Raw genomic sequence first — 24,672 nt, forward strand, 5'->3', positions numbered from 1 at the left:
ACGAAGCCGTTTGCTTTTGTCAGAAAATAAAACGCCTACAGCCATCTTTAAGATTTCATTTATTTTGTTGCAGCAATCAACTGCCCACTGCATTAGGTGGTTAGAGTATTGACACCTAAATTTTTAGAGTATTGGCGTATCCAGTTATGCTGACCACCGATGCCATGTATACAGGGATCGTAACAACCCATCCAGCATCAACTAAAGCCTGATGATGGCACACCGAAGTGCCGTAACTGGTAGCAACATAATATGTAAAATCATAAGGATGGCTGTAGGCGTTTTATTTTTTGACAAAGCTTCTTGTGTCTCAAATAGAATATTATATAAGAATATGATTCGGTCATAAGTGTAGAGAATAAGGGGAATTTCATTTGCATGTCTTCAAATGGTTCCAATGGCTCTGAGCAGTATGGGACTTGAAATTCGCGGAAAATGCACATTTAAACTAGTCAAATTACACGTCTCAGATCAGCATTCTTGTATATATTTGATTTTTGTACTAACAACTCCGCAGATTACAATATTCCAACAGTGGGTGAATGCTACATTAATATGTGCATTCTTTATAACGGAAGTGCAATATTTTGAGATGAACTAATTTCAGAGGTGTAGTCACTAATTTTCCGGTATTTTAAAGCGCTTCTAACTGAATGTAAATGAAACTTAGAGCAAAAAAATAACTCACCTAGTTGACTACTAAAGACGTAACTAGAACAAGAGATAAAAATACAGGAGTGATATGGTAGTAGGAAGATCAGTTATTTTATAAATGCATGATTCTGTTATTTACGAAGCTATGCGTAAATAGGAGGGAAGACGTTGTGATCATATTGGCACGAACTGAAATCGGTGCATCCAAGGATGGATCTGCAGGACCATGTGACAAAGCCGATTGGTTCCCACTGTCTTATTTTGTATGCACCCCTGCTTCATGTATTACGGTATATATGAAATTTATGCTAACTTTCTTTTCAAAATTCTCATTTTAAATTTCCCGCATCAGGCTCATAGTATGCAACTACTGGAAATGTTTGGAAGAAATTCCCTCCATAAAAGTTTGTTACTCAGGTCATTAAGCTTGTTGTTCTGGTTGCAACGAGCTAATTACTTTCTTCAGGAATTATGGTAATCAACAATTATTGCACTTATAAAATTTCGTACATCGGGCCATAGGGAAGTCTGATGAGCTAATAGGAGAATTCGGAAGTAAAGACCACTTTCAAATTAAAGAGCTGCTTTTCCTCTTATCAGCACCATGTTTACCTTAAACCAAACTTAAATAGTTCAGAAGGTATTGTTGATTAAAGATTTCACATGGTTCAAACATTCAGTGCCAATTATAGCCAAACCACAGTAAATTTCCGGGATGTTTTGACATAATTGCGATTGGCTGATTTTTATAAATTCATTGACACTCAATTTGATGAGCACAAGACCCTAATTAAAAATTACTACAATTTCCATAATTAAATTTTAGCATTCCGGAATGGATTCCATTTCTTAAATCTGGTATTCGTGTTGCATAGTCACAGATTAGTTCAAATGGTTCAAATGGCTCTGAGCACTATGGGACTTAACATCTATGGTCATCAGTCCCCTAGAACTTAGAACTACTTAAACCTAACTAACCTAAGGACATCACACAACACCCAGCCATCACGAGGCAGAGAAAATCCCTGACCCCGCCGGGAATCGAACCCGGGAACCCGGGCGTGAGAAGCGAGAACGCTACCGCACGACCACGAGACGCGGGCACAGATTAGTGCTACTTCCTTTATTAGCTGCCGGTCATACCAAATAATATATAAACAAAATATAATAACAATCTTGTCAGCCAAAGAAAGGCAAAAATTCATTCCTATGGAGTTTATAAACTATTACAAATTTAAAAAATTGAAGGATATCCTGGAGCGAGTCTTTATAAGGCCAAACCCGGCGTAATTTCAGTCAGTCTGTTCATTCTATTCTGTTCATTGTGCTCCTAGTCTTCATGTGGTACAACTTCAATCTTGTACTTTAGTCCAGCCTCGGGATCCATTTGTGTTGCCTCTGCGTTCGGTTAATTCAAGATAAGAAAACAAATTTTATATTCATGAGAAACAGACACCAAAATAAGTGTTTTGCTTTAGTGTAATAATACTTGTGACTACCTGTATAGTAACAGTCCTGTGACTTTGTTTTCTTGTTAATTGCGGTTCAAACTAATTATGATCACTTCCTCTATTCTGTATGTTCTTTTAATTCTGCAGAGCTAACTACGAACTTACACAAATGTCTGTACTAACAAACTGTGTTCAAACACTAATAGTTAGGTTCTTGAGGACGTAATTAAATATTTATAAACTTAAAATTCATTTTAAGGAAAAATCCTACAACAGAACTTTCAGGTGGTGGTCCAAGGAAACTGCGCAGCTACCAAGGCCTATTTCATAACAGGTGACATCAGGTACATAACAATATGAAATATATGTCTTTGTGTTTAGCAATAAATTGATTTATAAAATTTAGATTTTGAAACTTACAAAAATTTAAAAAATTAAATAGGTGCTAAAAATGTTAAGGGCACGAAAATGCAAACGTATATCTTCTCGGAAACAGGGACGGTTTAGAGAAGTTTGGCTCTAGAACAGAATAACTTATCTATCTCCTATTGCGAGGAAGGGTTGCTGCTTTTTTACATTTCATCAAGTGCTGAGCTTTCCAATTCTGTATTAAAAGTGCCGGGTTGAGACATTTGCAGTGGGTGCATATTTGGCGAGACGTAACTGAATTTTTGTACAATTCTTATCGATTAAAAAATTCTTGTAGAAAGTGTCTTTACTAGCGGAAAAACTACGAGAACGCCAGTTCTGCAAGCGAGCGAGGGTGGCGCAGTGGTTAGCACACTAGACTCGCATTCGAGACGACGGCTGTTAACCCACATGCGGCTATCCAGACTTAAATTTTGCGTGATTTCCCTACATAGCTTTAGGGAAATGCCGGGGTGTTTCCTTTGAAAGGGCACTTTCGATTTTTTCCCCATCCTTGGCACCATCAGCGCTTGCATCTGTAATGATCGCGATGTCGACAGGACGTTAAAGCCCAATGTTCCTTCCTTTTTCCTTCCAATATTACCACTAATCCACATGATATACGTAATCAAAGGAATATCGCTTCAGTGCGTTCCCGAGTCAACATCGAAATTACCAACACATATAACTTCTTTTTCTTTGAGATTTATCCTACAGGATGACAGTTATTGAACTATATGAAACAAAATCGTCTTAACTTCTGAAGGGTTTGAGTTAGCTTGTTCAGACTACACGGTTGACCTCGGGGCATGATGGTAATTAGTATGTTTATGCATGGTTTAGTTTAGCGACATGGCTCACTTTCATTCGGATGGGTTCGCCAATAAGCAAGACTGGCGCATTTCGGTGATTGAGAATCTGCATGTCGCGATCGAGATGTCCCTTTAACCTCAACGGGTGATTGTGTGTAGTGCAATGTCCAGTCTCGGAATAATCGGTGCCATATTCTTTGATGGCACGGTGACTACCGAACGCTACTTGAATGTTTTGAAAGATTACTTCATCCCCATAATCCAAAGTGACCCCGATTTCGACAAGATGTGGTTTAAGCAATACGGAGCTAGACCCGTTCGAAGCAGGAGAGTGTTTGATGTCCTGGAAGAGCATTTTAGGCACCGTATACTGGCTCTGGAGTGCCCAGACGCCACTGGCACAGGCATCGATTGGCCGCTGTATTCTCTTGACCTGAACGCATGGGACTCTTTTGTGGGCCTGTATTAAAGACAATGAGTACAGCAATAACCGCAAAACCAAGTGCTGAGTAGAAAACAGCCATGCAGGAGGTCATCGACAGCATCGATGTAGTGACACTTCAGCGGGTCATGCACAATTTCGCTATTCGTCTGTACCACACCATCACCAATGATGACACGAAAATCGAACATGTCATAACCTAATAACGAATATGAGTGTTGACATTTACATGGCGGCCGGTGTGGCCGAGCGGTTCTAGGCGCTTTAGTCTGGAACCGCACGACCGCTACGGTCGCAGGTTCGAATCCTGCCTCGGGCATGGATGTGTGTGATGTCCTTAGGTTAGTTAGGTTTAAGTAGTTCTAAGTTCTAGGGGACTGATGACTAGACCACGGATTTTTAGGTCGTAAAAAATTGTGTTTTAGGCACCTAAAATAGGCTCCTTCAGTAGTTCATTTAGGCTATATAAAACCTAAAATAGGCTCTAATAAAAATGATGCAGAGAAAATAGAAATAAATTAAAATACACAGTGTTGACAATATGAACATCTTATTAGTCATTAAAACAAGGAGAATGAATATCTACACAGTTACAGAGCACAGCAATCTACAACATTAATGTTGAACATAACTCCAAATATTTTTGAGTTCCTGCAAGAAAAAGATCTCCGTAAAAAAAGGTGTGGCAATCGTTTAATTAATACATTCGTAGTTTCACATATTCTGACCATAGTTGGCTTCACAATAAATAACCAAAATCTTTTCTGGGTTTTCTAGTGAAAAACTGTGGCGCTTGTCAGTCATAATCAAATTATACGCTGAAAAAGAATGTTCTACATCAACAGATGTGACAGGGGCGTACTTCATTTACGGTACATGTTGGACAGGAATGCTGCAGTCAGGAGTGCTGGATTTTCCACTAAGTATGTCGTCAGCTGCACACAACTTCTTCAGGCCAGTGTTCTTCTGCAAAACCGTTTGCATTTTTGCCCGTACTTTTCCCCCTACTTCACCTGACTCTTCATTAATTTTCATTTTGACTTCTTCAAGCAAAGAAATATTGTCGTAGATAGGTTTCCCTGAGCCTTCTAATTGTGAAATTATTCTTGCCATAAATGAGAAGTGGGCCCTAATGTAAGGTAAGTCCCGTTTTAAAGAAGAATCTTTGAGTAACTCCATTGCTGCTGTTACCTCCGGTATATTTTCAACCACCTTCTGGACAGCTGAGAGATGCGTACTATAGTATTCTGTTGCTGTCAGCCACGTGCCCCAGCGGGTGACAACATGCTCTGGCTCCAATGGGACATCTGGAAGCTGTTCTTTGAATGCCTGTATTCTTGATGGTGCCTTAACAAAAATTTTCTTCACCATAGATATTACTTTATTTACCTTAGGAAATTGTAGCCTTACTTGCTCTGCTATGCGGTTGATCCCATGCACTACACAAATTACGTGCAGCATCAATGGGTAGAATACTTTTAATAGTTGAAACGCTGCTATCATATATGCAGCAGCATCAGTGACGGCCAGAAGCACCTTATTCTCATCCAATCCGTTTGGGTATAGCACCTTAAGCCCATTGTTCACAAACTGTGCTATTGTTTGTGGGTTCGTTTTTGCAAGCTGTTTTGAGTAAATCAAATGAGCCCTGGATGGAGCATCTGGATCTACCTTGGCAATAATCAGGTTTGCAATGTAACGGCTAAGACTGTCAGTAGTTTCGTCCACAGAAATCCATATACAAGATTCTCCAACATCTTTTCGGATTCTGTGCAATGCAGCATTGTAAGCTGAATCCACATAATTCTTACGTAAAGTTGACTCTGTAGGAATTGACTGATGGCAGTACTTCTCAAGAAAACCTCTGAAAATAGGGTTTTCTGGTTTCCGTAAGGGGATGTTTGCTGCGACAAGTGCATGACACAAATCACTGCAGAACTTGTTTTTTTCGGAGGATTCACCAGATTTATTGGTTAAAAGAGTTTGCTTCAATTTTTACTTTCGTTCAACATTAGCTTTTTGTGCGATTCCATCTGCATGCTGAGTTAAGTGAGATTTCTTAAGACTCGAAATCTAATACGAGAGAAAAGGGAAATGCAGTTTAGAATCGCATATAAAGAGTATTTCGTATTACTAAAGGATAGCGATAAAAAAGAATACTAAGTGACAGGAAAATAAGAAGTCTAAGAAAAACAGCAACTAACCTCCTTTTTGCTTGCTTGGCAGAAAATAATTTTCGCATCTGTTGTATTATGCGGAAAATCTTGCAGCCACTGCCTTATTTGAGTAGACTTTGAACTAGCTGCTTTCGGCATGGCGTAGTATTCTCACAGAAACTAGAATTTATTTTGCACTTAGAACGTCAGTAACACTTAACACGTCGGTCGCTACACAATGTACTGATTTTTTTTCGTTCGGAAAAAGTGAACGATTTTAGTTTCTTTTTTTTTACTGCGGTGCATGGCAGCGTAGGGGAAGTACCGTACTCGTTGCTGGACATGTGGCACCTGAAGATGACCGCCCCTTCTGAACAAGCGAATGGAATCTACCGGTGCTTCAGATGAAAACATCTCACTACTGGCAAATTATTTTTCGAACCGGAAAATTCACGTATAATACCTTTCACTAAACAGAGTAGTCTGATAGAACTGCCTGTAGACAGCAGCGAGAAAATGCGCGAAGGGCAGTAATTTAGCTATAGAGGGTGTCTACGATTAACATGGTGATTTTTTAATCCGTGCTCAGCTTAAGGCCTATGAAACCGTTTCTTTGCGAAAATACACAGCTGGCCAGAATCCTACGAACGAAATGTTTTCAAATATAACATTTAGTAGTCCCACGTTCGATTCTAAGGTGTAACTCAAATCTTTGACCGGTTCCCATTCGCTGACCGAAGTTAAGCAATGTCGCGCTCGGCGCGTACTTGGATGGATGACCATTCAACCGTGCCGAGTGCTGTTGGTAGTAAGGCAAGCAAAGGAAGTGTAAATAGTCTCTAACGGCCTTCGCCTTCGACGAGACGTAAAGCCCTAAGTTTACTTCCTTTTTCTAATCATTGAAAACACAAGAACTCTATGTCAGATTAACGAAATTGGTACGTACTTTTTAGGATTTTGATGCCAAAATAGGCAAAATTAGGCGTCAACGTCGAAATACGCAATTTTAGGTCCTATAGAACTAACGGTACTCAGTTTAGTTAGTCATGAAACGCAAAAGTACCAACTTACATGCAAATTGGAGCTTAGGAAAAAAATAGGTTTTAACCTAAAGATCCGTGATCTATTTTTTACATATGAATAACAAAACACCTATAAAGAGTATTTGGTATTAATAGGGATAGCGATATAAAAAAATAAAAAAAAAGACCGAAGTGTAGGCAAATACGAATCATGAGCGCATATCAACTAGCCACCTTGCTGCACGCTGGGCAGGAAATATTTTTTTCCATCTGTCGTATAGTGCGGAAAAACTTGGAGCCACTGTCTTATATGATGAAATAGGCACTTTTTAGGATATTGAAGCCGAAATAGGCAATAATAGGCACTAACGTCGAAATAGGCTTTTCTAGGTCCTATAGAATTAACGCTATTAAGTGTAAATAGTCATGAAACGCATAAGTACAAATTTTTATGCAAATAGGAACTCAGGAACAAAATAGGTTTTCACCTAAAATCCGCGGTCTACTGATGACCTAAGATTGTTAAGTCCCATAGTGCTCAGAGCCTTTTGAAACATTTTTGACGTTTACATGTTTGTAAGTAATTTCCGTTTTTTTCATGTAATTCAATAACTGTCACCCTGTAGAGTAACGAGGAGTAGTCATATTGTTCTGGATTTGGCATTGTTGGAGGTATTGGGCGACCCAAAACCCTTTTCGTCCTTTCTGCGACGAAAATTGTGTACCCCATCTGTCTGGGTCTACAGTTGTTCTTGTGACAGTCTGAGAGCCTTTTCGAAGTGTTTATGCATCGTGTAACTGAGTCGGGACTTGGGAAAGTAATTAACGTAAATTGGGAGTTTAACATCTCTTCCTCATCGAGGTCATTTGTGAGGACGGAATGTTGGGGTACAAGCCTAGTATTCACGGATTCGGGTGCGGAAAACCGTCTAAAACTCACATGCATCCGCGGTGCCGATTCCATCCGCGACCGGCGCACCACCCTGAATCCCGAAACTTACTCGCTATCGTTAGCCGCTATTCGAGTGGTTCAACCGAAATGACTTCTCTGAGGTACTAATTATTCCAGTACGCTAAAGTCTCCCTTTTTGTCTGTTAATTTCTTTTCCTTATCGCTGCATTACCCTCGAATGAAGTAGATGCTTATAACTAGTGAGAAAAATGACACCTTGGCTTGCTTATATAATTTACTAAACTTCTAGACATGTATGCTAGTTTTCTTAACTCCACATGTTTCCTTAACCCTCCGTAGCATGATTAACATGGCCGTCATAATGTACCAGCTGGATTACTGTTGCGACAATTCCATTATCGTTACAAACCCTTCAGCGCATTTTAACATCCTTTTCCTAGCTCTTACAACTCTTATTGTTGTTGTTGTGGTCTTCAGTCCTGAGACTGGTTTGATGCAGCTCTCCATGCTACTCTATCCTGTGCAAGCTTCTTCATCTCACAGTACTTTCTGCAACCGACATCCTTCTGAATCTGCTTAGTGTATTCAACTCTTGGTCTCCCTCTAGGATTTTTACCCTCCACGCTGCTCTCCAATGCTAAATTTGTGATCCCTTGATGCCTCAGAACATGTCCTACCAACCGGTCCCTTCTTCTTGTCAAGTTGTCCCACAAACTCCTCTTCCCCCCAATTCTATTCAATACCTCCTCATTAGTTATGTGATCTACCCATCTAATCTTCAGCATTCTTCTGTAGCACCACATTTCGAAAGCTTCTATTCTCTTCTTGTCCAAACTATTTATCGTCCATGTTTCACTTCCATACATAGTGGGGGTTATGCTTTCTACTTTCGTAAACGGGTCTTTCCCAGTTTAGAGGACAAATTACGATTTGACATTTACTAAGGATGTCTAGAATTTTCTCCGATACATGGATATGACGGAAAAATATGTACAATATATGCTTTCCATTAATTATGTGCATTGGACTCTTCTCAGCAGCAGATGTCGAACACAACTTTGAGGTGAATGCAGAAGTAATACGTACCTCAGAGGATTTATCTTTTGTACCTCCAGAAGTTCACATTAATAACACAAAACATTCCAAGTAAGACTTCGTTGTCTTTGTTGCCGAGTTGAACTAACATATGGATTACATGCGCATTTAATTTGTATAAATCGTGTGATATTGGATTAAGTATCATTCCTTTCATCTTCCAGCGAAGTGTCGAGACAGTGTCTTGGTTATCCGTTTCTGACATAGTTACGACTACTAATTGTTAAAGTTGCAATGATCCTTAAGAAATACACTCCTGGAAATGGAAAAAAGAACACATTGACACCGGTGTGTCAGACCCACCATACTTGCTCCGGACACTGCGAGAGGGCTGTACAAGCAACGATCACACGCACGGCACAGCGGACACACCAGGAACCGCGGTGTTGGCCGTCGAATGGCGCTAGCTGCGCAGCATTTGTGCACCGCCGCCGTCAGTGTCAGCCAGTTTGCCGTGGCATACGGAGCTCCATCGCAGTCTTTAACACTGGTAGCATGCCGTGACAGCGTGGACGTGAACCGTATGTGCAGCTGACGGACTTTGAGCGAGGGCGTATAGTGGGCATGCGGGAGGCCGGGTGGACGTACCGCCGAATTGCTCAACACGTGGGGCGGGAGGTCTCCACAGTACATCGATGTTGTCGCCAGTGGTCGGCGGAAGGTGCACGTGCCCGTCGACCTGGGACCGGACCGCAGCGACGCACGGATGCACGCCAAGACCGTAGGATCCTACACAGTGCCGTAGGGGACCGCACCGCCACTTCCCAGCAAATTAGGGACACTGTTGCTCCTGGGGTATCGGCGAGGACCATTCGCAACCGTCTCCATGAAGCTGGGCTACGGTCCCGCACACCGTTAGGCCGTCTTCCGCTCACGCCCCAACATCGTGCAGCCCGCCTCCAGTGGTGTCGCGACAGGCGTGAATGGAGGGACGAATGGAGGCGTGTCGTCTTCAGCGATGAGAGTCGCTTCTGCCTTGGTGCCAATGATGGTCGTATGCGTGTTTGGCGCCGTGCAGGTGAGCGCCACAATCAGGACTGCATACGACCGAGGCACACAGGGCCAACACCCGGCATCATGGTGTGGGGAGCGATCTCCTACACTGGCCGTACACCACTGGTGATCGTCGAGGGGACACTGAATAGTGCACGGTACATCCAAACCGTCATCGACCCCATCGTTCTACCATTCCTAGACCGGCAAGGGAACTTGCTGTTCCAACAGGACAATGCACGTCCGCATGTATCCCGTGCCACCCAACGTGCTCTAGAAGGTGTAAGTCAACTACCCTGGCCAGCAAGATCTCCGGATCTGTCCCCCATTGAGCATGTTTGGGACTGGATGAAGCGTCGTCTCACGCGGTCTGCACGTCCAGCACGAACGCTGGTCCAACTGAGGCGCCAGGTGGAAATGGCATGGCAAGCCGTTCCACAGGACTACATCCAGCATCTCTACGATCGTCTCCATGGGAGAATAGCAGCCTGCATTGCTGCGAAAGGTGGATATACACTGTACTAGTGCCGACATTGTGCATGCTCTGTTGCCTGTGTCTATGTGCCTGTGGTTCTATCAGTGTGATCATGTGATGTATCTGACCCCAGGAATGTGTCAATAAAGTTTCCCCTTCCTGGGACAATGAATTCACGGTGTTCTTATTTCAATTTCCAGGAGTGTATGATGTTAGAGAAAGTCTACTACCACGCAGAAGATTAGGGATATAGTTGCCTGAAATAAGGATTTAGTGGAACTGCAGACGTGTGGTGTCTTCAGCTTGCAGTGTGAGTATGAACTATTTTAAGTCAGGCAGACAACACTGCGTTCAGCAACACTTCTTGCAGCAGGCCATTTACGTTTATCTGGGACAGAAAGATGTATGTTTAGAAGCTGAGCACAACTTGCCTCATTAACTTGGATAGTGTCTACCATCTAAGTCATACCTGTGCCCCGTTACTGGCCACACCATCTACAGTCTGGAACCGCACGACCGCTACGGTCGGAGGTTCGAATCCTGCCTCGGGCTTGGATGTGTGTGCTGTCCTTAGGGTAGTTAGGTTTCAGTTGTTCTAAGTTCTAGGGGACTGATGATCTCAGCAGTTAAGTCCCATAGTGCTCAGAGCCATTTGAACCATTTTTGGCCACACTAAACTGCGATTGCTTCCAGCTGAGAGACATCCACATGGCATGAGTGGTGGAGTCCGACCGACCACGCTGGGACTCGTCTCACCATGTTGCGGAACCTATATAATGATCACGAAGACGCCTCCTCACCACATCAACAAATAACAAAGGCCACGGGATACCTCATAATATCGTGTCGGACCTTCTTCTGTCCGGTTTAGTGCAGAAACTCGACGTGGCATTGACCCAAAGAGTCTTTGGAAGTCGCATACAGAAACACTGAGCCATGAAACCTCTACACCCATAACTTCAAAAATTGCAAGACTTTGTGCACGAACTGCTCTCCCGGTTACGTCCCATAAATGTTCGATGGATGGCAAAATCATTCGCTCGAACTGTCCAGAATGGTCTTCAGACCACACTAGTGACCCGGTGAGATGGTGCATTGTCATCCATAAAAATCCCATCATCGTTTGGGAACATGAAGTCCATGAATGTAAGGAAATTGTCTCCATATAGCTGCATAACCATTTCCAGTCAGTGATTAGTTCAGTAGCGTCAGATTACCCCGTCCATTTCATGTAAACGTAGCCACCACCTGCTTGCACAGTGGCTTGTTGACAACTTTTGTTCGTGGCTTCGTGGAGTCTGCGCCACACTCGAACCCTACCATCAGCCCTTACCAACTGAAATTGCGACTCATCTTACCAGGCCACGGTTTTCCAGTCGTGTATGGGCCAACCGATGTGGTCACGGGCCCAGGAGAGGCGCTGTAAGGGACGTTGTGCTGTGTGCAAAGGCATTTGCTTAGGTTGTATGCCACCATAGCCCAGTAACGCCTAATTTCGCCACACAATTCTAACGGTTACGTTCGTCGTACGTCCCAATTCGATAGCTGCAGTTATTTCTCACGGTGTTGCTTGCCTCTTAGCTCTGACAACCCTACGCAAAAGCCGCTGCCCTCGGTCGTTCAGTGAAGGCTGTCGGCCACTGCGTTTTCCGTGATGAGCGGTAATGCCTGAAATGTGCTGTTCTCGACTCATTCTTCACACTGTGGATCACGTAATACTGAATTCCCTAAGTATTTACGAAATGGAATGCCCAATGTGCTAGCTTCAACTACCATTCAGCGTTCAAAGCCTGTTATTTCCCGTCTAGCAGCCACAATCGCGTCGCAGAACCTTTTCACATGAATCACCTGAGGACAATTGACAGCTGCGCCAACGCGTTGTCCTTTTATAGCTTGTATACGCGATACTGACGCCATCTGTAACTGTCCATATCGCTATCCTAGGCCTTTTGTCACCTCAGCATATACATCAGCCAAGGCTTTCTCTGTTCCGGACGTATTACTCTTTCGATAGCTTTTCTCTCACACATTACACTTCCACCGATTTATAGTTTTAGCTAATTTTCCACAGCCATATTATGATCTGTCACAACTGTGTAATGGATATTATAGTGTCCTCTGCAGCTATACAAATCTGTGTCGGGCTTGGTGAAAGAAACTGAATAATACCTGTCTATAATTCCCCTGAGATATTTAGAGCGATCTCCAGCCATAATGCCAATGGCGTAATCTAAACCTGTCAGATTCAAGATTGTTATTATACAGTCAAACTGTTGCAGTCTCGGTCATCGTTTACTGTTGCCCTAGACTATCAACGTGTTGGATGCGTCTCGAGTATTCACAAGAGGACGGAACATTGAGGTCCTCCTCGTCTCTTGCTTTCATTCCCATTAATACGTAAAATAAGGCATGGAATTAATTGACCACTCCACTTCGGCATTTGCTGGAGACCCGTTAGTTACTAACTCTCAGCAACTACGTCTATACGATCTTAATATTGTTTGAGAACTGAACTTAAGAGTGATGCGTGCTCACCTTTTTCGTCCTCATCCACGGTTCCAATTCGGTATCGCGATGAAGGCGATGGGTGACGAGGATGCAGCTCATCTGTAACGTGAAAACACAAAGTCATATTACGTAAATCATGCTCTTACACAAATTTTCAGTTCTTTCCTTAATGTCTAGAAAACGATATCCGCTTTCACACAACTGATGGTGCAAAAATTATGTTCCAGTATCCGTCAAGAGAAACCGAAAATGGAACGAGCACATAAGGCTAGTTGTAAGAAAGTAGGTCCCTGACTGAGATTCAATGCAAGAATCTTAAGGAAATCAACGTAAGAGCGGCCTAAAAAACTCTTTTCTGGGCGATTCTTACATGTTAAAGTTGATGAACTCTAGAGACTGGATCGAGAGAGGTGACAAAAAAATTCTAAGACCAGCGTAGAGTTTTATCACGTTGGCTAGAAAGAATGTTACGGCGTCCAGTGACAGAGGTTTCATGGTTAAAATTGAAGCGCACATTAAATGAAACGACTACGATTGGAAAATAGGATAAATTGACGTTTCTGTGGAGACATTTTACACTTATGATAGCGCCTCTGACTAGTAATCAAAACATTCGTGTTCGCGGGATCGAACACTGCCACTAGTTAAATTTTTAAGTAAGGCCGACAGCAATGGGGCTGATGGATTACGCTACAAGGAGTAACGCTTATGCTGCCAACAACCTAGCCAAAGAAGGCGGATGAGCGGACGAAGTTTCTGGGCAACGTTCGCCCTATGGATTGTTGATTTTCCCTAAAAGGCACAAGAATCAGCAGCTGTTAACCCCACGAGTCACAGAGGCAATGGAAGCCACTGCATTAAAGACACACAATGTGTATCTACACGTTGGTATGTAATTCAAACAAGTCTCAGTATCGTCTCTATATTTACAAAATATTTCGGATTAATTACTCTTTCAGAGATACGGGACGAGACTGCCAACGCGGAGGTGAGTGTGAAGAAAAATTGAATCACCAATGAAAAGGTAACACTTGTAAGATGTGTATATTTCTATTGTCAAATCACAATTTATGAAAGATGTTTATATTTTATTAATAGGATTAAGTAGGAATAATTAATATTTGTCATGTTGGAAATAATTGTGGCAGCAGGGAATGTCTGCACCAAAGTATTGTTGGCAGGAGAGACCGCACATTGATACAATTTTTTAAAGGGCGGGACTTACCGCGTATGGATACATTTTAAGAAAAGAGCGCGAAAGACCTCGCATTGATACATTTTTTAATGGTAGCTGGGATTGTCAGCACCAGAAAACATTGTTGGCGGGAGAGACCGCACTTTATAGCGTTAGTAGGAAGTCAGTAGTAAGCGAGATGTGAAGCGAGTCGGTAGTAGGTCTGAAGCGAGTGGTTGAGAGGAGCGGTGTGCCTGCCAGTCACCAGCTATGATTTACAAGAGATTATAAACGGATGTACAGAGACATCAGCTAACTATTATCATAAGAGGAACTAATATTATTGAATTTTTTTTTTTTTTTTTTTTTTTTTTTGAGAAACGCAAGGCTACTGTAGGTATGTTGGCGCAATGCTAGTTGTAAGATAATTGTAAAAAAGTAAATCCCCTGTGAACGTTTGTAAAGTCGTTTCATTCAGAATATAATTGATTTTTGCCAGCAATATTGCATTACTGATCATAATCCATCCCAAAAACCATCAATGTGAAACTTTGCAAAATTTTATTGTTGTCAAGAAGGAGTTTAACTATGAATTACCTAACTTCAGTCAAATTAATAAAATAATAACGTCAGCTTTGCTATTAAAGAATAACGTCAGCTTTGGTAATAAATACAGCCACTTATTATGACAGTCCACCAGCAGCTAATAGAGTATAGTAAAACAGAGTAAGTATATTCATGTCTCAGTTCGATGTAGCAGTCAGATGGCGATTTAGTAACAGTAAAAAAGGTTAGAAACAGTTTTGGGTTATTGCAGGTAACGACTGAGTGCCACGATGACGACACACTGTATGTTTCGTCGAAATAATCAGAAAATGACTTTTAATAAGCAGCATTTAAATTTGTATGCGAAGATTGAGAAAGAGAATTTCAAAGGGAAAATTTCATTTGATATTAAGCAAGAGATAGGAATCCTAAGGGAAGGTTTCATAGGTTATTGTAGAAGTGAAGGTTGCGTAACAAAAGAGGTATAGAGGAGACGGGAAGGTTTCACACTCTACAAGTCGTAGCGTGGAATGTTATTAATTTGTACAAGGCTGGTAAGCTAGAAAATATGAAATAAGTAATGCGTGGGTTCACACGAGTTATAGTGAGAATCCGTGAAGTATAATGGAAAGAAGATAAAGATTGGAAAGATTCACTCGAGTTATAGTGAGAATCAGTGAAGGGTAATGGAAAGAAGGTAAGGATTTCTGATGAGATTAATAGCAGTAGCAGCAGAAATTGGTATAAAGGAAGCAAAATGCGTTACGGATAGGACGGTAGGGTGGAGAGTGAGCCGATGTGAATAGTGAAAAGGTTGTTCTCATCGGAATAGACAGAAAACCAACAACAATAGTTACGGTATACAGGTCGACATCACAAGCAGGAAAGGAAAAGATAGAGACAGTATTTACATCGTTATACAGGTCACATCACAAGCAGAAGAGGAAGAGGTAGAGAGTATATATATATATATATATATATATATATATATATATATATATATATATATATATATGTACTGAATGGGTAATTGAGTATGTAAACGATCATGAAAGTCTAAAAATCACGGGTGATTGGAATGCAGTAGTAGGAGAAGCGGCAGTGACCGAGTTATGGGATAATTTGAGCTTGGTAGTAGAAATAAAGGGGAGAAAAACTAATCGAGATTTACAATACGTTTCAGTTAATAACAGCAAATACGATGTTCTAAAATCAGCAGAGGAGGAGATATAGATGGAAAAGATTCCAGTGTCTTCTATATTGAATCATGGTCAGACAGTGATTTCCCAAAACAGGTATTAAACCGTAAGATGTACCATGGACCATATATCGATTCAGATAACAATTTAGTAATGATGAAGAGTAGACTGAAGTTTAAGAGAACAGTTCGGAAGGACCATTGTGGAAGGAAGTGGAATATTGAAGTACTAACTAACGACGAGAAAGGTGTTAAGTTCTCTTAGGTTTGGCAGTTTAGTTGATGAAGAATGAACCGCTAAAAAGGGCTATCATAAGAAGTTGTCCAATAAGATACAAACAAGTACAAGGAAGAAGTCTTGGTTGACAGAAGAATTTCTTCAATTGATCGACGAAAGAAGGAAGTGCAGTTATTTTAAGGAAAAGACAGGAAAACAGCAATACATATCACTCAGGAATGAAATAAATGGGACCTACAGAGAAGCCAAGGCGAAATGGGTGCAGGAAAACTGTAAAAATTTCGAAAAATAAGTTATCGTTGGAAGGACTCATAACGTATCAATGTATCTCGTCTGCATCTGTGAGTTGCTACTGACAAGAGGTATACATGGACGCCGGACGCCATCTCTTCTTTGTGTAGCACAACGAATACGCTTGATTCATTGGTGATAGTCATGGGGTGCTAGTAGCTGCAAATGTTTTCGATCTAGTGATGTTATATCTCAGGATCGACTTTTTAAAGATGTTAATTTCGTACGTTTAATCTGTAAATCATGTATTATAATATGTCTGTACATTTGTAAATTTTATTCCTTCTGGAGGAATATATATTACGAGCGGTAGAACTTCAAAGACAATTTGTTCTCCATAATTTCATGGGAAGGTCGCCTGTAGAACAAGCTTGCGGGTCCAACAGAGTATAAAGAACTAGGGACTCAGGTTTTTCGAGGAGAAAACACACTGCATTTGCTCGAAGAAGTTTCAAGATACTTTAAGATGTTTTTAGAGATTGGAGATCCAGTTTTCTGTGAGAGATGTGAACTCTGAATTGTATGTGCATGATTTCGCTGAAGGATTAGTGGTTAGACGTATCTAATGTGCAACAGTGGTTTAACAATGAAAGGAAACGAAAATCTTTTATCAAGAACATACTTTGAGGAGTCGTAATAAATATTAGTAGAGAAGAAACTTTTTTCTTTTTTTAATGCACCAAGGAAATTGAACTATCTGTTGTTTTTGATAGTAAGATGAAGTTTTTTCAGCGTACGTTTGAAACTAAATACTGCGAGTAGCTGAAATGTAAAAGGAAGGACAAAAAATTATGACTGAAAGAAAATAAGCTGAAAGGAACAGGTATGGTTACTCTTTCTGAAGTTTGATCATTTCACGCTCACTGAAATAACAATTAAATATGGAGGATTTTAACATTCTCATCAGTGTTACAGAAGAGTAGTGCAACTAACTCCATATGTCTATCATTTGGCTTTTAAAAGAATTTTGTTAACTGTCGATTATTAATGATAGAGCTGCTTATAGATGAGACATTACGTATCCTCGTTTTGCACAGTGTTACATTGCCTATTAAGGTTTATTGTTAATGTTCCGTGACCGAACATGTGGAGTAGACAAGACAGTAGTTTATTGTTCAGAAAGTTGTTTCATGACACGTGTCAAGTTACTGTGCTTTTAGTTATTCTTGTTTGCTGCTGTACGCTGTCAGACTTGCCCTAATAATGAGTAGTTATGGTTGTGTAGCAAACATCAAACTGTTCATTACGCCTTTGACTCTGAGAACGGTTTTTCCAGGCTAGCGTACGTCTTTCTTTTTTTTCGTTATCACTGACTCGTTTGATGCGGCTCGTTACGAATTCTCCTCCGGCGTTAACTTCTTTATGTCAGAGTATCACCTGCTCCCTACATCCATATTTCTTTCATGTATTCCAGTACAGATCACTAGCTTCACAGATGATGAAGAGATTGAAGCACTGTATGATGAGATAAAGGAAATTAATCAGATAGTTAAGGGAGACGAAAACTTAATAGTCATTGGGGACTGGAATTCCATAGCAGGAAAAGGAAGAAACGGAAAAGTAGTAGGTGTATATTGACTTAGGGGAAAGGGATGAAAGAGGAAGCCACCTGGTAGAATTTTTCCACAAAGCATAATTTAAGTATCGCTAACACTTGATTCAAGAACCTTAAAAGAAGGCTGTTTACGTGGAAGAGACCTGGAGACACCGGAAGGTTTGAGATTGATGGTAAGACAGAGATTTCGGAACCAGGTTTTAAATTTTAAGAAATTTCCAAGGTCAGATGTGAAGTCTGATCACAATTTATCGGCCATTAACAGTAGATCAAAACGGAAGAAACTGTTAAAAGGTGGCAATTTAAGGATATGGAACCTGGATAAACTGAAACAACGATGGGTTCCAGAGAATTTTAGAATTTTAGAGAGAGAATTAATGAATGTTTGAGAAGAACAGGAGAAAGGAATACAGTAGAAGAAGAATGGGTAGCTTTCAGAGGTGAAATAGAGAAAGCAGCAGAGAAAATTAGAAAATTGTGGTAAGGACTATGGGGAAAAACTGCTGAGATCATCTGTCCCTAGGCTTACACACTACCTTAAACTAACTTACGCTAAGGACAACACACACACCCATGCTTGATGGGGGATTGGAACCTCCGACGAGCAGCAGAGCATCAAGCAGGTAAAAACACGAGCGCTGCTGGAAATCCTTGGGTAATACAAGAGATACTGAATTTCATTGATGAATGGAAAAAAATATAAAACTGCAATAAATGGAACAGGTGAAGCGTAATACAAACGACTAAAATATGAGATCAAAACGGCCAAGTAGTAATGGCTAGACGACAACTATAACTATGTAGAAACATATATCAGTACGGGTAAGGTAGATGCCGCCTACAGGAAAATTAATGAGACTTTTGGAGAAAGGAGAACTACCTACATGAATATCAAGAGCTCAGATGGGAAACCATCTTCAGCAAAGAAGGGAAATCAGAAAGGTGGAAACAGTATTTAGAGGGTCTATACAAGGGAGATCTACTTGAGGGAAATATTATGGAAATGAAAGAAGACGTGGATGAAGATGAGATGGGAGATATGATATCACTTGAAGAATTTGAAACATCGCTGAAAGACCTAAGTCAAAACAAGGCCCCAGGTGTAGGCAACGTTCCCTTAGAGCTACTGATAGACTTGGGAGGGCCAGCCATGACAAAACCCTTCCATTTGGTGAACAAGATGCACGAGACAGCCGAAATATCCGCATACGTCAAAAAGAATATAATAATTCGAATTCCAAAGAAATTAGGTGCTGACGGGTGTGAAAATACCGAACTGTCAGTTTAATAAGTCACGGTTACAAAATACTAACACGAATTCTTTACAGTAGAATGGAAAAACCTGCAGAAGCCGACCTCGGGGAAGAGCAGGATGGATTCTGGAGAAATGTAGGAACAAGTGAAGCAATACTGACCATACGACTACTCATAGACGATAGGTTAAGAAAAGACAAACCGAAGTTCCTAGGATTTGTAGTTTTTGAGGAAGCTTCTGATAACGTTGACAGGGGTAAAATACAATAAGCGAAAGGTTATTTACAATTGGTATAGAGTCGAGTGGCACGGATGGAGAAGGGAGTGAGACTATCCCCGACGCTATTAAAGTTGTTTGTATATTGTGCAAGCAGTAATGGAAACAACGAAAAATTAGGAGTAGGAATTAATGTCCAGGGAGAAGGAATAAAATCTCTGAGGTTTGCCGATGACACAGTAATTCTGTCACAGGCAGTAAATTGAATGGAGTGGACAGTGTATTGAAAAGAGTATATAAGGTGAACAACAACAAAAGCAAATCGAGGATAGTGGAATGTAGCCGAATTAAACCAGGCAATCCTGAGATAATTAGGTTAGGAAATGAGACACGTAAAGTAGTAGATGAGTTTTGATAATTGGGCAGCAAAATAACTGATGACGGTCGAAGTAGAGAGGATATAAAATAAAGATGGCAATGGCAAGGAAAATGTTTCTGAAGAAGAGAAATTTGTTAACATCGAATGTAGATTTAAGTGTAAGAAATATTTGCTGGAAGTATTTGTATGGAGTGTAGCCATGTATAGAAGTGAAACATGGACGATAATGAGTTTAGACAGGAAGGGAATAGAAGCTTTCGAAATGTGGTGCTACAGAAGAATGCCGAAGATTAGATGGGTAGATCACATAACAAGAAAGGAGGTAACGAATAGAATTGGGCCGATAAAAAACGTTGAGGGAGACCAAGATAGGAATTAAGTAAGCAGATTCAGAAGGATTTAGGCTCCAGTAGTTACTCGTAGGTGAAGAGGCTTGCACAGGCCAGAGGAGTATGGAGAGCTGCACCAAACCAGTTTTTGGACTGAAGACCGCCACAAGAACAACACTTCAGTCTCTATCTTCCTCCGGAGTTTTTACGCTTTACAGTCCCCTCAAATATAGTGGATATTTCCCTGACGTCTGAAGACACGTCCTATCATGCTGTCCCGTCTTCTTGCCAGTGTTTCTCGTATATTTCTTTCTACGTCGATTCTGCGGCTGACCTGATTGCTTATCATATCAGATTAACTAATTTTCATCATTGTTCTGTAGCATTATATCTTAAATGGTTGGATTCTCTTCTGTTCCGGTTTTCCTATTATCCACGTCTCATTACCATACAACGCAACGCTCCAAACTTACGTTCTCAGAAACTTCTTCTTCATTCTGAGGCCTATGTTTGATACCAGTAGACTTATCTTGGCCAGTAATGCTCTCTTCGCCTGTGCTAGTTTGCTTTTTTATGTTCTCTTTGCTTCGTCCGTCATGCGTTACTTTGATTCCAAGGAAGCAGAATCCTTAAGTACGTCTACTTTTTTTTGGTGTTCGGTTTCTCACTATTCTCATTTCTACTACTTCTCATTACTTTTCTCTTTCCCCGGTTGCTATTAATCCCTATACTGTACTAAATAGGGTGCTCGTTCCAGTTAGGAGATTGTGTAATTGTTCTTCACTTTCAATGAGGATAGCAGTGTCATGAGCGAATCCCATTTTTCAACCTTTCTTTCATTCCCCTCATTGCTGCTTCCAAGTTCAGATAGAACACTAGCGACGACAAACAGCATATCTGTCTTATGCTCTTTTTAATCCGAGCACCTCGTTCTTGGTGTTCAAATCTCAGTTTTCTTCTTGGTTCTCGCAAATTATTTGCTTATCCCTGTAGTTTACTTCTAATTTTTTGGCAACGTTTTCCTTTGTCGAATGCTTTTTCTAGGTCGATAGATCCTATGAATGTATCCTGATTTTTCTTCAGGCATGCTGTCATTATCAAGCGCATTATCTCAACTGCCTCTCTGCTGCCTTTACCTCTCTACAACCAACTCGCTCATTTGTCAAATCCTCATTTTTTCCCATTATGCTGTACATTATTCTTGTCATCATGTTGAATGCATGTGATGTTAAGCTCATTGTGCGCACTTACCTGCCCTTGCTGTCATCGAAATTTCGTTGATGATATTTTTCCGATAGTCTGATCGTTCGTATATAGTCTTATAAATTCTAGACACCATCTATAATAGCCGTTGCCATAGAACTCCCTCCCATGGTTTTAGAAATTTCGATGGAATGTTATGTCTCCAATCCGTCTCGTTTGATCTGAAGTATTTCAGAGATCTTGCAAATTCTGATTCTAAACCCCAGGAGCAACAGTGTCCCTAATTTGCTGGGAAGTGGCGGTGCGGTCCCCTACGGCACTGCGTAGGATCCTACGGTCTTGGCGTGCATCCGTGCGTCGCTGCAGTCCGGTCCCAGGTCGACGGGCACGTGCACCTTCCGCCGACCACTGGCGACAACATCGATGTACTGTGGAGACCTCACGCCCCACGTGTTGAGCAATTCGGCGGTACGTCCATCCGGCCTCCCGCATGCCCACTATACGCCCTCGCTCAAAGTCCGTCAACCGCACATTCGGTTCACGTCCACGCTGTCGCGGCATGCTACCAGTGTTAAAGACTGCGATGGAGCTCCGTATGCCACGGCAAACTGGCTGACACTGACGGCGGCGGTGCACAAATGCTGCGCAGCTAGCGCCATTCGACAGCCAACACCGCGGTTCCTGGTGTGTCCGCTGTGCCGTGCGTGTGATCATTGCTTGTACATCCCTCTCGCAGTGTCCGGAGCAAGTATGGTGGGTCTGACACACCGGTGTCAAGGTGTTCTTTTTTCCATTTCCAGGAGTGTATTTTTGGTATGTAGCAGCCTGCTAAACTGGTTGTAAGTGATCGGTTTGGTGACGGAGAGCTCCCGCCATTAGCACACAATTGTATTCACGTATAAAGATTTACAAATCAAGCTCGTAATCCACGTTTTCAACAAAGTCCAATAGTTATTACCATTATCGTGTAAATTATTTATTTGCATTGATATCTATGAATACTATTCTGTGTTACCAAGCTTCTCACTTTCCAGCAATGACTTCTGAGCCTCGTAATTAAGCTTCCAAAGAGAACAGATATTTAATTAACTGAAAGTGATACACACAGCAGAAGAATTTTCGATGCTTTCTGTTTATTAATTCTAAAGTTTATGATTGTATTTATTTTCGTTATTCCCATGTTATCGTCAATGTGATGCAACCTTCCTCCGTGAATATTTTATTTTCTTATATTAAAGCATGTAAAAAAGACACACCAGTACGATGGAGATAGCTCTGTAGCACTAGTATTAAATTTGATAAAACTTTTACTACTAGTCTACCTCTCTTAAGACCATTATGACAAAGTTGTCCACTATTAAAATTTCTGTAGCAGAAGTAATATTTTCATTTATCACTTGCGCTGTACTGATACCGACGAGCGAAGTGAGCGGAGACCGTACTGAATTTCCTCCTACACTGAAGCGCCAAAGAAACTAGTATATGCATGCGTACTCAAATACAGAGATATGTAAACAGTCAAAATACGGCGCTACGTTCGGAAGCGCCTATATAAGGCAACAAATGTCTGGCGCAGTTGTTAGATCGGTTACTGCTCCTACAATGGCAGTTTATCAAGATTTAAGCGCGTTTGAACGTGGAGTTATAGACGGTGCACGAGCGATGGGACACAGCAACTTCGACGTAGTGATGAAGTGGGGATTTTCCCGTACTACCATTTCATGAGTGTGCCGTGAATATCAGGAATCCGGTAAAACATCAAATCTCCGACGTCTCTGCGGCCGGAAAGATATCCTGTAAGAACGGGACCAATGACAACTGAAGAGAATCGCTCAATGTGACAGAATGCAATCCTTCCGCAACTTGGTGCAGATTTCAATGCTAGGTCGTCAACAAGTGTCAGCGTGCGTACCATTCGACGGAACAACATCGATATGGGCTTTCAGAAAAGAAGGCCCACTAGTGTACCGTTGACGACTGCACGACACAAAGCCTTATGCTTCGTCTGGGCCCGTCAACAGGAACGTTGGACTATTGATTACCGGAAACATGTTGCCTCGTTAGATGATTCTCGTTATATGGAGCTGATGGACTAGTACGGGTATGGAGATAACCTCATGAATCCATGGACCCTGAATGTCAGTAGGAGACTGTTCAAGCTGGAGGAGGCTCTTTAATGGTGTGGGGCGTCTGGAGTTGGAATGATATGACACCACTGATGCATGTGACAGGTGACACGTACGTAAACAACCTGTCTGATGAGCTACATCCATTTATGTCCATTGTCCATTCCGACGGACTTGGTTAATTCCAGCAGGACAATGCCACACCCAACACGTCCAGAATTGCTACACAGTAGCTCCAGCAACACACTTCCGCTGGCCACCAAACTCCCCAGACATGAACATTAATGAGCATAGCTGGGATGCCTTACAACATGCTGATCAGAAGAGTCTCCATCTCCTCGTACTATTACGGATGTATGGACAGCCCTGCAGGATTCATGGTGTCAGTTCCCTCCAGCACTCCTTCAGACGTTAGTGGAGTCCACGCCACGTGGTTTTGCCGCACTTCTGCGTGCTCGCGGGGGCCCTACACTGTATTAGTTAGGTGTATCAGTTTCTTTGACTCTTCAGCATATAAATCGTCACACGAACCACATAATGACGGGTATCGAAATAAGTGACCTTGGGATAAAAAAGCAACTGGAACTGCTCATGAGAAGAAAGGTAAATGAATGTGAAATGATACCAATGGCAAATCTACATAGAATACGCAAAAGAACTTGATCTTCTTGCTTCAGCAATGTATCTTAGGTCTCTGGAGGAGTGACGCTTTCCTAATTGCTAGAAAAACGCACAGGCCATCCCTGTTTCCAAGAAGGAACAGACACATGGAACTATAGGTCAATATCTCTGACGTCGGCCTGTTGTAGAATTTTGGAACATACTTTGTGCTCGCGGATTACTTCATTTCTCCTCTGTGGAGGAATCAATACGTGTTCCGAAAGCAAGGACTGTGTGAAACCCATCTCGCTCTGTTCACCCATGAGACGCAGAAAGCAATAATCACATGTGCTCGTACGGATGCCGTGTTCGCTGACATCCAGAACGCATTCGATACAGTTCCGCACTGCCACCTAATGAACAATATAGGAGCTTGCCGAACACATATCATGATTGAACTGAAGAGTTTCCAGCAAACAGAACACAGCACTTAATTATGAACGACGAGAAGTCCTTACATATAAAAATAGCTTCGGGCGTGCCCCAGGGGAGTGTTACAAGACAAACACTTCTCAAAATATGAGCAAATTACATACAAGACAACGTTCAAAATTCCATGAGGTTTTTCACGGA

The 24,672-nt window shown here is 41.6% G+C and overlaps 1 protein-coding gene across 2 annotated transcripts in view; it reads right to left on the bottom strand.

The window, feature by feature from the left end:
• The window catches only part of LOC126253118 (membrane-bound alkaline phosphatase-like), a 168,359-nt gene that overhangs the window by 119,290 nt on the left and 24,397 nt on the right, over nucleotides 1–24,672 (bottom strand). For both annotated transcript variants that reach the window (XM_049954239.1, XM_049954241.1), the window contains exon 2: nucleotides 12,957–13,028. In XM_049954239.1, the coding sequence (XP_049810196.1) occupies nucleotides 12,957–13,028 (72 nt within the window). The remainder of the gene's footprint in view (nucleotides 1–12,956; nucleotides 13,029–24,672) is intronic.

The sequence above is a fragment of the Schistocerca nitens genome, chromosome 4, assembly GCF_023898315.1.
Source record: "Schistocerca nitens isolate TAMUIC-IGC-003100 chromosome 4, iqSchNite1.1, whole genome shotgun sequence".
Lineage (NCBI taxonomy): Eukaryota > Metazoa > Arthropoda > Insecta > Orthoptera > Acrididae > Schistocerca > Schistocerca nitens.